At 44.7% G+C, this 14637-nt stretch overlaps 1 protein-coding gene across 1 annotated transcript in view; it reads right to left on the bottom strand.

The window, feature by feature from the left end:
• Positions 1–14637, bottom strand: part of LOC144823156 (aryl hydrocarbon receptor-like) — a 1206974-nt gene that overhangs the window by 1000296 nt on the left and 192041 nt on the right. Inside the window, exon 2 of the mRNA XM_078681422.1 lies at positions 7396–7583. Coding sequence (XP_078537548.1) covers positions 7396–7583 — 188 coding nt within the window. The remainder of the gene's footprint in view (positions 1–7395; positions 7584–14637) is intronic.

Raw genomic sequence — 14637 nt, 5'->3', positions numbered from 1 at the left:
TTTATTGGTGTCCTCTGCTTGCATAATATATTTCTACATTCTTGAGTGATGGTTATGTCTCGAAACTCATAGACCTCAGGAGACATGCGTGGATGTGGAGAGAGGCTGGCTCCGGATGTAAAATCTGGCCCTGATTCATTATCAACAGTTTTCATGTTGTTGGTAGGTGGTTGGGACTGGTCTATGACAGGAGAAGGAGCTCCATAAACCAGTGCTGCCTGGGCCACTTGGAAGTGATCAAGATGTGGCAACAGTTTTCCATTTTAATTTTGCTGCGAACCTTTGGAATTAGAGGGAAGGTGGCAAAAGTGCAAGCATGAATAAAGGACAATCGCATCGATAGAGCATTCTACCACGGCCCTGGGAGGGGATCTCGACTGACAAAAGACTGGCATTTGGTGTTGCTGTTTGTTGCGAAGAGATCCAATGCTAGTTTCCACCACAGCAAGCATATTTTGTTCAGTTGCAGTTGATCCAGCTCCCACTCGTGGCAACTTTTATTGGCTCTGCTGAGAGTGTCCACTAAGGTGTTGTGCACTCCGGACACATGCTTGGCCTTCAGGAAGATCTTGTGGGTAATGAGCAAACTCAAAAGCTCTTGGGTTTCGTGAGACAGTGTGAGAGATTTGGTACCTCCTTGTTTGTTGATATATTACATGCTGGTCTTATTGACAGGCCAACACCGAGGCTCCTGTGACTCGTGGGAGAAAAGCCTGCAGAGTAAGAAAGATGGCTTTCAGCTCTAGTCTGTTGAGTCTGTTGAGGGGCATAGATTTCTGACGTGGTGACCACTTTCCTTGGATCTGTAGCTCCTGCAAGTGGCCGCCCCAGCATTCTAATGAAGCACCCGTGGTGATTATAAAATTGGTTACCAATGGCAGGAACGTGAGGCCTTGAGAGAGATGATAGATCTTAGACAAACACGTTAGAGTTTCTATCATCCTTGGGGTTAGGGTTATGGAGTCCTCGAAGGAGCCTTCTGATTGAATTCATTGGAGTTGCAGCTCTTCCTGTAATGGTCTCATTTTGAGGCATGCCAGATGAAGTCGGTTGATTGCGGAAGAAATCATTCCCAGTAACAACTTGAACAGCCCCACTGAAACATACTATTTTTCTTGAGATTCTATGAGCCAAGTCTGTTAGCCTCCTTTGTCTTTCCTGGGAGAGGAAGGCTTTATTCTGGATATTATCCAGCTCAGCTCCTAGAATCTGCATCGTTTGACTAGGAGTAGTTGAAGATTTTGTCGATTGGCAGTGAGACTCAGCTTGAGAAATAGTGACATGCAGGCTTTAGTAGCTCTGGCAGCCTGCCTTGAAGTTGCAGCTTTTAGCAGCCAGTCATCTAGGTAGGGATATACCTGATGACCTTGTTTCCTGACAGCGGCTGCTACAGGGGACAACAACTTGGTGAATATGCATGGAAGGACACAGAATTGATAATGGGTACCAGCTACAGTAAAGCGGAGATACTTGCGTTGTTTGGGATGAATGGAAATATGCATCTTCCATGTCTAGAAATGTAATGAAGTCTCCGCCGAGGAGAGTAAACATGTGAAAGGATTGGTTGCAGAGGAATTTGTTTTCGTTTCTGAGGTCCCCTGTTTTGTTGCGTATGTGTAGAAAACTGGAGTAGAATCCCTTTCCTTTCTGAGCAACCAGAACCTTTTCTATTGCCCATTTTGCAAGCATTATGAGGGCCTCCTTTTTTATTAACTGAAGACGAAGGGTGTGTGCTCCCTTTAGAGGAGTGTTTGGTGGTCTTTCTGTAAATACCAGGGTATTGCCATATGTAACTAGATCTAATACCCATCTAATCGACGTGATGTTTCCCCATTGATGCAGGATGTTGGAGATGTTCGCACCTACAGGGTGTGACGGAGGTGATGTAGTTGGTACTTGGCTTAGGTCACTGCTTGTGGTCTGTATCCCAGCTCTGGGGTGGTGGCTTTCTGTGGGGACCCCGTCTTGCTTAACCCACTATGGATGGTTGATGTTATGTCTGTTGCTGATAGGCAGGTCGAAATTGGAGCTGGTAGGTCTGGTATGATTGGGAGCATTGATAACTATACCTCTATTTTGAGAAACCTCAGTTGTGAGCCCCCATAATAGGCATCTTCCGGTATTGGAGGGTGCCAGGGACTTGGCTGTGTCAGTATCAGTTTTGATGGCTAATAGGGTATCAAGATAGGCTTGATAAATAGTTTGTCCCCATCATAGGCCATATCAAGGATCTTAGACTGAACTTCATGCCTAAATGATGTTGCCTTAAGCCATCCTTGGCGTCTTAAAACTGCTGCGCCCGCCAACTGTCGGAAGCCAGTAGAGGCAATGTCCATGGCACAGTCTATTACTTCTGCAGAGGTACACTCGCCTTCCAGTAATATTTTCTTGTCTTCAGATCTTTTATCCTCAGGTATTAGGTTGATGAGGGAACCAATAACCTACCACATTTGTCGATCATAGCAGCCAAATATACCTAGGGAATTGGCCCTACGAAAGGTGATGGCTGACATGAAGGAGAAAATTTCGCCTATATTATCCTCCTTCTTTGTCGGGCGGCGTCAATAAGTGTTAGAAATGGGATTCCTGGCTGGCTGAGGTTGGCACCAAAGCCAGGCAGAAATCAACACTCTAGTCAGGGCAAGGGAACTACTCCTCAGAATGACCCCTGCTCACCCTTTTAGGTAGTGTGGCGCGAGCAGACAAGGCTAAACTTCGGGGCGCTACAGTTAAGCATTTATGACCTTTCACAGTAAAACACACTGATTCCCCCCCATAAATGGACACCAGGCTGTGGTTGTGTAAAAATACGGTTCCTTTATATAAAATATATATATATCTGAGGCAGGGACTTATCACAAGACCAATTCAACACAGTTTTAAGCCACAAGATCTTGAAAATAGGCAATTCGGTTCCTGTTGCAGTTTAAATGATCAAAGTTCCTTCAACAACAGGTTGAGTTTACTTGACAAATGTCTAGTCCTTGAAAAATGCTTCTTCTAGGGTTTTTAGCTACTTGAGGCCAGGCTTGGACCGGCTGGATGCTTCGTAACGCTTCTGTGCGCTTTAACGGGCAAAATCACGACACCCCTTCCGATGCTCACGCCTCCCGCGTGGGCAGGCGTACGCCACGTACCGCTTCCGTGCGACTCGGACTGGTGACGAACAGGGAGCCCGTGTACGCGCCTCCTCCTGTCAGCGCACAAGCACCAGCTGGCAGGCAGGAGCGTACGGAGCAGGTAAAGCGCTCCGGTTTAGAATGCGCTCTAGTGGGGTCCGTGGCGTACGGCTCCTCAGCAACCCAGGCGTTCAGCACAGTACAATGTGAAGCGTACCGCTCCCAGGCAATACGTGACGCACCAGTTGTAACTAAGAATCCTCAGCGTCTAGTTTCTCTTAAGGCAATCAGATGCGCACAGTTAAACTTATGGGGAAAGAAAACGTTGCAGGCCCCGAGCCCGTTGTGCCAGCGAAATACCTTGAGACTTCAGTTCTCTTTCTGGGGACGAGTCGTACACGGCAGTGCGACTCGTTTCTTGGGTGCGACTCCGGATCTTGATTTAGCAGCGGGTGTGTGCACACAGGCAGGCACGGCCCACCACCCTCAGTACGGACTGTACTGGGGTCTCCTGTAGGGGGGCGGCGCGGCCTGTAATGTCTCTAGGGGGGTGAAGCCGGACAGCAGGGTACGTTCCGACGTACGGGCCGCTGTCTGGGCGTCGATTACTGCCCGAAGAGGAAATCCGGCGGGAGGGGGCGAGAGAGCACCTCAGCACGCTCCTAATGACAGGCGGGGGCAGAGGAGCAGGCGGCCTGACCCGGAGACAGAGAGCGGCTCTACACGAGCGGGGATCTCACGGGTAAAAGGGCAGGCAAGCTCCCGAGTGCCACAGCCCTAGGAGGGGGCGAGGGGGGTGCAGTCTCAGCTCCGGCGAGAGGCACACACGGCTCGAATTTCAAGACGAGCAAAGGCACAAGGTCCTGGGGTTCCGTTCAGGGGGCAAGCTCAAACAAGCCCTTGGAGAAATGTTCAAGCACAAGTCAGCAAAGTCCTTTTTAGGTCTTCTCCTCCCCTTCCTCAGCTAGGCAGACAGCAGGCCAGTCCTTCCAGCTTCTTCTTAGTCCTTCTAGTTGGGCAGAGGTTCGTTGTGGGAAACAGGATCTAGTTTGTTAGGTGCAGGGCTCCTACTTTTATACAGCTTTTCTTTTGTTCTGGCAGGCCTTGGGGGGCCTCTGCATAACTTCTTTCAGTCTCTGAGCACTGTGTTGGGTAACTCGGGTCTCTCCTTTCAGGGAGCAGGGATAGCACATCAGACGCTCCACAGGAGGTGGAGCCAGCATTGTGTGGACAGGGGCAGCCAGGAGTACTTTGCTGACAGGCTTCCCCCTTCCTGGGCCAGGTGTCGGGCTGAGTCATCAGTCGCTCCCCAGGAGGTGGAGCCAGCATTGTGGTGGCAGAGCACGGCCCTATTCAGAGTCCAGGGGCACTCCCACCACCCACCTAGGTGTAATCCTTGCATTCACCACCTGTCATCCTCCAGCCATGTCACTCACACAACCCAGACAGCAGATACACATCCTAGCAGAGGCGGGCTGAAATGGTTAGGCAAGCAAATGCTAACTTTCTAAAAGTAGCATTTGCAAACATAGGATATTAAAATAAACTTTACTAAAATAATTATTTTATTATTCTGAGTTCAGGCCTACTAAACTTGACCTTCTACCATGTTCCCTGAGCCTGCTGGGATTATAGGGTGTAGGAATTCCAGCAGCCCATCTAGGCCTAAGAGAATAGGTAGCCTTACAGTAGTGAAAAACGAAATTGGCTGTAATTCACTATTAGGACATGCCACACACATCAGGACTTGTCCTACCTTACACTTACAATGCACCCTGCCCGTGGGCCTACGATAGGGGTGACTAATATGAAGCAAAGGGAAGGTTTAGAGGCTGGCAAGTGTGTGCACTTGCCCAGCCAGCATGACAGTACCAGACTGCACACAGGTTCTGCAATGGCAGAACCTAGACACATTTTAACAGGCTGCTTCTGTGGGTGGTGCAACCAGCGCTGCAGGCCCACTAGCAGTATTGGCATTTACAAGCCCTGGCACTCCTGGTGCACTTTACTGGGGACTGACAGTAAATCCAATGAGCCAATCATGGAAATCAATTACAGGTACACTTTATATTGGGAGCACTTGCACTGCAGCACGGATTGGCCGTGGCTCAGTGCCCTGAGCAGCGAACACCAGCAAAACATCTGAGGCACATCAGCAAAAAGTGGAAGGGAGACTCACGCCAAGGTGCCAGGTCTAACAATAAGGATGCAGATGGGTTTTTCGAGAGACGCATTGGAGATTATGGAATCCAATTGGGGGTGTCCTGTCAGGCATGCAGAAGAATCCTCCGGAGCCCTATACTTTTTATCAATACGACAAAGGACAGCTGCCACAGTGGCAGGGTTCCTCATTATGTTTGTTTTCCAACAATAGGGAGAAAGATAATTTAGGGTAGGGCGGTTACTACTCGGAAGGAGTAGAAGGTCCAGCTACAGCGTATGCCCTGAAATGTATGTGATACAAAAAGGCTGAGCTGTTCCTCAGAACAAAAAGGAATGTACTAGTCGTGCAGGTATGTGAGGATGTTGTAGAATCTCAATGGGAACTACAGTTGGGCATCCATAGTGTTGGATGTAATGCCCTCACACACCCTTGCGGGTGTCATGCTTCATCATCTGGGCTTGCTCCTCGTTGGGTCACCGGTGCAATACCCAACGGGCGACACCTCAAAGAGGGGCACTCTGGCAGAGATCTTTTATCCAACTGCCGTATGATGAAGCGGGGGTGTGGGGCCAGAATAACGTAGACTTGGTCTGTGAGTTTAAAATAGGGCTAGGAGTACCAGGATCAGGTTTATTCTGGGGGTCCCCTGCTCTAATTAAAAAAGAAAATCTAACCAGTACTCATTGGAATATTATGTTTCCTGTCTCGAGTCTAGGTTTAGTATGTGCTCTGGTTGGTCGACATGCTTCTCGCCTGTGTCTAGTGACTGGCGATTCTTCAGGACCCAGAATATCAAGAGAAATAACAAGAAAAATATTTTCTTTTGAATTACTGTCTACGTTGGTGAGATCTGCTCTAGGATCTAATGTTCCATGACTATTTAAACAAATAAAGTGAGTGTAGTACAATGTCTATACCTGTGTTGAGCGTCATCTACCTAATGGTTAGAAAATCTAGGCAACAACAGTACCTCGCGATCTTTACCCCTACACTATCCAACTCTTAGTAATTTTTACCCCTACACTATTCAACACTTACCCTACTGTTGCACTCACTGGATTGGGAATAGTAATTTTTACCCCTACGCTATCCAAAATGTACCCTACTGTTGCCCTAAACGTATTGTGCGTTGTAATGTTATGCGCTGTAATGGTGTGCATTGTAATGGAATGCGTTGTAATGATAGTTTTTAAAAATGCGTTGTGATGGCATGCGTTGTAAAATCATGCAATGTAATGGTAGTTGTGATGTAAAGACTGCTTTGTAAAAGAATGTGTTGTAATTGTATGCGTGGTAACGTCATATATTCTACCGTAGGACTCTCACTTCAACCACAGGGAATGATTCATGCATGTGAATCGATGAAAGATCCAATACTGGATAAGAACCAGGTGTGGAGCTCTCCTTTTGCTCTTTGAACAACCTTTATCCTCTGTTTATTGCCTCTGCTTTACCACCGTTACTGACCAGGTACTTTAAATGTATCAATGAATGAACATCTGTAGGATTCATGTTAATTGCCTCAGGGTTGCTAGGAGGGGTCAGAAAGTCCTTCCCTCCAAACGGATGTGGATCAGAGTGATATGGCCTGTCTTCAGAAATTAACGTATTATGCACAAGGTTTACGTGAAAATGGGAAATAAAGTCACAAATTATCTGTGCAAAAACTGCTAACATATTGCACCTGCTTTGAACTTGACCTCTGGCCAAACTATATGTAAAAGTTGGCGCTATGGCGCGAAGACCCTTATTAAGTTGTCTGGAACACGCACAATTTAGAACCGAGCATACAGGCCTTTATAATGGTTAGTAAACTTACACTGTTGTTTAATTCAATAACCAAGAAGAATGTCACCGATTTTAAAAGGTTTTAAACTTTCATGGTGAAACCAGAAACATCTATGATGGGCCCTTATCAATGAAACTTCTTATACCAAATTGTTCTGTGTACACCTTTTGCCTTTTGGTGTAGGTGTACATTGTCCTAAGTGCTTTAAGTGTACTCTAAAGCGGCATGTTGACACCATGTAGCACACAATACAAAATAGATGATTCTGAGGCAGTGTTTACATGTGAAGGCCAGACAGTAAAGGAATGAACAACGTTCCCTACCATTGAAGAAGCTCTTGGCCCTCAGGTAGCTGACACTTAGGCGCAGGATGGACAACTTATCAAGGCTGGAGGTCACCTCCTCGGGAAAGGGCAACAGACTGGCCAGCCGCTCTAGCTCCTGGTTCAACCGATCCCGGTGCCGTTTAGATGGGTTTGACTTCACTACTTCCACTGATGGAGGTTTGGCCCTGCAGCACACGGAGAGAAAGTCAAGGAACATATGAGACTTATAAGTAGAACACAAGTGCAGAAAAGAGAGAGAATGAAGGATTCCTGATTATCTTAGCCTCATATGCAGACAGGAAACCATCACCCATGTGCTTCCCAGTGCAAAGCGCTGAGACACATCTGTCTACCTTAATCAATCCAGCATCAATCACTAACTAAAAAGCTTCGTCCCTGAGCTTAACGAGACCAAGCAACAAGAAAGAACTGCCATCCCAAATTCATTTTTTTCTATTGAGGACAAAACGACAACCTTGAGCTTCCCAGCACCCGGCACTAAGATGAAGCCCCGTACTCTATGTCGCAGGCCAGGCTCGGCGGAATAAACAAGAATTGCTGACCTTAAATGATAGTTCCAGGCACTAGAAGGGAATGCCACATCAAGACAGTGGATGGGACAATATTCATAGCTCATTTTTTTAATGTATGTTAAGTAAATTAAATGTAACTTCTATTTACAGTTTAGCATTTGGATGTCATGTGTGCATAAACTGTTTAACAACATAATTTTCTCAATAAACATAAATATACATTTTTATTATCACCAAATCAGAGTCTCAGCCAGTGTCATTAAGAAGCCAGTAACAAGCATGAAATATTTTCCCAGATAAATGGATTTTTTTACATTCAGAATTATATGAATCCCTCTCAAGTTTGCTCTGAGTATATGTGTTGTGGCATAACGTTGTGATATGTAGCTCTAATTGAGAAACACTATCCGGAAAAACAGATTCTAAATCCGGATATTCACTGCTATGTCAGAGCAATAGTAGGAAACAAAAGTTGTTTTCCATTGATGCTTTGTCATAAAGGAATTCCAAGCAGCCATGACAGGGCTCTTATAGAGCCTGTCACTTGAGCGGTGACTCTCTGCTACAATAGAAGGCACGGATTACAGCTTTGATATGAGAGGCACACAGGGTGGTGGGGAGGTGGCAGGAGACCAGGTATTTTTTTCCTTTTTTTATGCCTGGGTCATGGAGGAGTAGCCATGTTGTGTATGGTTCCCCTGTTACTTCTCTGCCACTGCGTGGCAGTTAAAAGCAGGTGCAGATGATTTGGAGGCAAACCATAAAACAAAATTAAAGAAGGGTAAATGAGGAATATTTTGGATGTTCTCACCTCAAGGTTCTAAGTGACATCATAGAAAATGAGAGCTTCATTGTCTATTTGAAGTTGCTCAGAAGTCCGCATGACAAACATGCCTGTTATTCACTGTTACCTGTCAATAATTCTATATATAATACATGGGATTCTGTAATCCTTGCATAAACGGGAGTCTCTAATTTCTTTATAATGGGCAACTTGAGACACACCCAGTCTCCAATTATAGAGATTATAACGAAGAGACTTCAGAACTTGGCTATTAAAAGTTATTAAAGTCCAGTTCTGACATCACAATGCCTGTTGCGAGGGCAGCAGCCAAGGTTAAAGGTAGGTTAGGTCATGGAGTATAATTGAAGCAGTTGTTTAGCCTCTTGCATGCTCATGACGACCCCTGGCCGTCATGCGTCACGGTGGGCGTGTGTGGAGAACGACCGGGGGCCGTCCGAATCCTGCCCATTTTTAAATAGCCCGCACAGCTAGAAAACTCGCCACGCATGCAAGTGTTTAAAGCAACGAAAACAGAATGTTGCTTATCTTTCTTCTGTTCTATTTTAATATCTTACAATGACAAACAGAGAGAATATGTTTATTTTTTGCACTCCTTAGAAACTAAAAGCAAGAACCTTTCTGCATGTTTCTACACATTCTACAGCTTTTTTTTTAACTGACTTGTATTGAACAGTTTCTAATATCTGTTTGTAACAAATATCTAACATGCTTTTGCTGAGTTTATTTTTGCACTAGATGCTTCAGTTTTATTCTTCATATTTGCAAATATGCTCACACTTTGATATGAAAGGGCTATGCACCAAGGTCTTAAGTGGTTTTTGGTAAAGGTTATGGCGTGACCATGTACTATATAGGATAAAGTATCCCCTGGCGTACATGATGAGGATACTCCAAGTCACCTCGGAGTTTCATAAGGTTATAAATTAACTCAGCCATCGGCCTTGTCTCTCTATAGGGTTATGGAACTCCTTGGTGACTTGCAATATCCTTATAATTTATGGCAGGAGGTACTATTTCCCTTATATAATCCTGGACCACTTTTACCAACATCTTATTATTATTTATCTGGTTGCATATCCTAAATTGAGATTAGATACTCCAGTTATGGATACACATGCCTTGCAGCATAAAGCTGTGGCCCTCCTCATTGCAATGTTTTACAGACAAAGTTGTCCTAGACGTTGATTCTAAATACGGTTATTATATTTATTAAAAATTTATAATTTCTTTGATTTTTTTATTCCTCATTCCAAAAGACCGTCTTTTGTTAGACGGAGCCCCAAGGACAGCTCGCGCATTGTGACATTTGAGATAACCACTGGGATTTTTTGAATAATTAACCGGAGTTCCCCCGCCGCTACATACAGCGTGGTACGTAAAAGCACGTTTGGACGGCTTTATACAGCGAATAGGTTTTGCATCAGTGGCACACCATTAAAGGGTGTCCACCCATACCACTGAGGTTACTTGTTTTTTCCTTATAACTAAGTCTCCCCCATCATCCCTCCCGTCCTGATGAAGACCCGTACATGAGGATATCATTTGCCCTGCTTACTTTTGGGTCGAAACGTCGACGACCATCCCCCCTCGAGCCTGCATCTTCTACTGCCCCTCCCCTCTTCTCCATAAATGAAAACACAGATGAATTTCCCACCGTGACACAGCAAGAAAGAATAAAAATTTTTGCGAATGACTTTTTTAGGGCAGGCTCACTGTTTGTTTTCTCTAAGGATTTGTCAACCTTAGACCTACCGAATCAAAGATTTCATCCTCTCTCACCTTCTCGGTCCTCTCTATTCACACTAGCACTTACTTTCACTCTATCCTTTTCACGCTACCCGATAGTAACCCCCCCGCTTTTCTCAGATGTATAAATTGTATATTGAAGAACCTTGAGGATCATCTGAAAAATAAATAGCTGAGTCCTCTGTGAGACACGTCTATGGTTCATTTGTGGTCTGGTGGATCAACTAATGTAATTGGGCTATTGTTTTTTCTCTTTTTGCTTTCCAAAAATGTTTCCATTGCAGGATTGAATCGCATGAGGAATAAAAAAATCAAAGAAATTATATATTTTTAATAAATAGAATAACCGTTTTTAGAATCAACGTCTAGGACCACTTTGTCTGTAACACTTGATACCCAGATCATTTGACTTCCATTGTGTCACCCCGTATACAGTAACGAACCTCCTCATTCCAAGCCAGACTGTATAAAGCCCATAAAATCCCCAGTCCAGTGCATGAGAGTATACACCTTCAGAACCTACCTACCGCGTGCCTGGCTCAACCAAGCCCCTTCACTCAATATCCCAAGTTTGGCTGTTCAAGCTGCCAGCCCCTCATCGCATATCAAATGTCGGGTTGTGTACTCATCCAACACCTTTCCATACCATACCTTGCTGTATGCAGCCCAGGCCTTACTACTCACCACAACTCACACGTCTTGCTATAGAAAACAAAAGCCCTCCTCATCTCATGTCTGGCTGCATGCCGTACAATCACTCTCCACACCATGCCTGTTTCTTAAAGCTCGAACCATAGTGTCTGGCTTTACATGCTCCAGCTTTATCTGTCACACATGCCTGGTTTTAACTAGGTACAACATTTCCAGTCACTGTCCTCGCCACCACGTCTGGTTTTACATAGCTCTAGGTCTTTCAATTACATGTCTAGGTTTAGTCACTTTCAGCACTTCCCATCACATCTGGTTTTATACAGCTTTAATCCTTCTCATCATGTATGGTTCTATACAGTTCTTAAACTTCCTATCCGGTGGTGTGGTTAGTTTTAGTCATCCCTATCATATGTCTGGTTTAATTCAGTTCCAATCCTTCCCACAACATCTGGTTTTGGCACTTCTCATCATTCAATATTTATATAGCTCCAGCCCCTCCCATTCCGCCTTTTCCATCATGTCTGTTTTTAGGTTTCGCCTGCACATCGCTTGCGCTGTGCTTGAGAAATCTATTGTTTTTAATATAAACTTAAAAGGGACTTACATCCGCCTCCTCTCTTTCCTAGCTTCTCATTGGTTCCTGTGCATGCCACTTACCTTTCCTCCATTTCTATTGGCTGTAGTATTTTTTCCTGTTTTTACCAATGCTTGTTCCTCGTCTGATTCTCTTATCAGTTTCCCACCACTAAAATACTATTAACATCTGATTTGGTGGAACTATAGTTTCATAAGTTTTGGCTTTTACTATTGCACCATATTTATATAACAATTCGTCACCCGGAGTGATTTGCATAGAGTCAAAGGATGTTGCACAGCTCTGCTGAGACTCAAACCGGGATCACCAGTTCTTGAGTCAGCAGCTCTGGCCGCTGGGCCACATCCTTTCCACTCCCCTGTAATCTGTCAGGGAGCTCTTTCCTTCTACCAAACGATGGTGGATTAAAATTGTTATTTATTCATTACACAGGCGAAACCGATGCATTACCAATGCTTGTTGTCCTTCTCATCAAATTTGGTCCTAGACAGTCCGACCCGTCTCATCAGATCTGGCTTATACTGTTCCAGCCCATTACGTCCTCCCAAACACCGCCCTCTCCATCCCACGTATGGTTTTATCCAGTTCCAGCCCTTCACATCACAGCCCTGGTAGTTTTTAGTCATAGCCCCCCCCCCCTCCCAATACCATTTGCTGTCAATACACAGCCACAACAACCAGCCCGCCTAAGACTAGCCGGATCTTGCATTGAGCTACACACAGCTCAGCCTCCCCATCTCTTGCCTGCCTGTGTGAAACTACACCTCCCACCAACACATGGTTGGCTGTTTCCTATCCCGAGTGTAGCTTGTCACATGCCAGGCTGCTGGCTGTGTGAAGCCCCAGTCCGCTCCTCGTCACTCGCTTGACTCTGTGAAGTCCAGCCCTCCCTTTCCCTGCTTAGATGTCACTTATGCATGAAGCAGGGATGCAGAGAAGCTGAAAGAAATGCGCTGTGACCCATGAACGGCAGGGCAGGCTAAGGATATCTCATGGCCTGGGAGAGATCCCAGCATACCATGAGCTGCCTGCACACAAAACCTATGTGCTGGCGGAGGAGGGAGGGCATGCCATCTCTGGATTCAGGGGGGTGGAAGCGAGGGATGGCCTTGAATAAACTGCAGCGTCCTGACTCCCAGGGAATAGATATCCACATCACCCATAAAATGTACCCTAGCTCCCCACGTTCCTCTCCATGGAGGCAACTAGCACAGTGAGTAAGATGGCTGCACTCTAAACGGCATTGGCAGGGGGTGGTCACACAAACGAACAGACTGACAAGTGTGTGGAATTCAATAACAAAAGCGGGGAAAGTATTGTATCTAAAATACGAAAAATACCAAATAACCCAGTACTTCCCCTTTCCCATATATATCCGGATGCTTCGGTCTTAACAAAAAAAAAAAAAAACTGCGCACTCAATGAAACCTTCATGGCATAGGGTCGGTTTGCAGCTATGTACCGTAGCATTCCTTGTATAAATAAGAATGGCAGGATAGACAGGAGGAACGCACTAGATGAAGCGATGGAAACAAAGAAATGAGCAAAGCATTCCTGTCCTGGATTTAAACCCAGCTAAGGTCACATGAAACCATCCAATTCGTTCCGAAACAGCGGAGTACTTCAATCGGTAGAGATCATACTTTACGTATTGTAACAATGAAAGCACATGTTTCAGAATTCGGCCAGGTCGGTTAAAAAGCACAGGATTGGATGAAGGGGCACTCATTCCGACCATGTACCATTTGTAAAAAAGCAATTAAACTAAAACGAACGTTCTCATGAAAAGCGTAGAAGTTGGATATTGCAAACCGTAGCATAGAATAAATGTCCAAAATGCATGTTTAATAAATATAATGTACGCATAGCATATCAAAAAAATTCCCAACACAACTGGGTTACACCCCATTTCACTCTCTCCGTCTCATTAAAGGACATAATTCTATTTTTGTACCATTTTCGCACACGATTTGTTTGGAGTTCCCTGTGCCGCGTCAACCGAGAGACAGTATTTCTATAGGGGTGTCCGTACAACACGTTGCTCTAGAGCAGCTCTGCCAACGGAAACCCTTTTCCATAATTAATACCTAGCAAGGTTCGGCAACGAAAAATAGGTCACCGTTCCTTCCTCACTACTAAAAGAAAAGAAAGAAAGAATTGCTTGGAAAGACGACGAAAAGCGTTCCACCGGAAGGATATTTTTTTATAATGGTCTGCGCAATTTTAGTAACGAACAATATCACAAAATCCCGTCTGGACGTTTCAATTATTTGTGCTTTTTCTTTATGTCATTGGTGAGTTTAAAGCTGTTTATGAGCTCTTTTATATGGTTTGCACCTTATGCTAATATTGCATCCATGCTAATATGTACATGAAATGCGTTTATTATATTTTAAGGTTCTATCCCCTGTTGAGTACCGGACACCTTTAATATGTCGCTGTAATCAGGCTCCACGAATTAAGTTCGACTGTAGAAACATTAATATCGAATACATTGATGCTTCCATATGAAATGACCTAATTACAGTTGCTTCTGGAAGGGGGAGGGAAGGGGGGGTGGGGGGGTCGGGTCGGGTCTGATGACAACTGGGAGATAGGGGCGGAATAGGAGAGTCCAGCTACCACTGCCAAACCCGGGCTGCTCCATATACAAGCAAATATTTTATTCAAACTGCTGAAGTAAAAAAACTTTAGCAACTGAATATTTATGGAAACAACAAACCTTTGCAAGTCGATGGTTTTCATAAAGTTGTTTTTAAGGCGCTTTTTCAAAAGTCATTACTACGTCAATCAATATTTAGTAGACATATAACATGCTTGCATGCAATGTAAGTTTGTACTTCTACTATTTTTAATGCTCAAATAAAATGTTAATTTTTTACTGTAAATGTTGCTAATCCTGCTCACAT

This window comes from Lissotriton helveticus, chromosome 3_1 (genome assembly GCF_964261635.1).
Source record: "Lissotriton helveticus chromosome 3_1, aLisHel1.1, whole genome shotgun sequence".
NCBI classification, from domain to species: Eukaryota; Metazoa; Chordata; class Amphibia; order Caudata; family Salamandridae; genus Lissotriton; species Lissotriton helveticus.
Note: the sequence above shows the minus strand (reverse complement) of the source record. Positions and strands in the feature narration are given on the sequence as shown.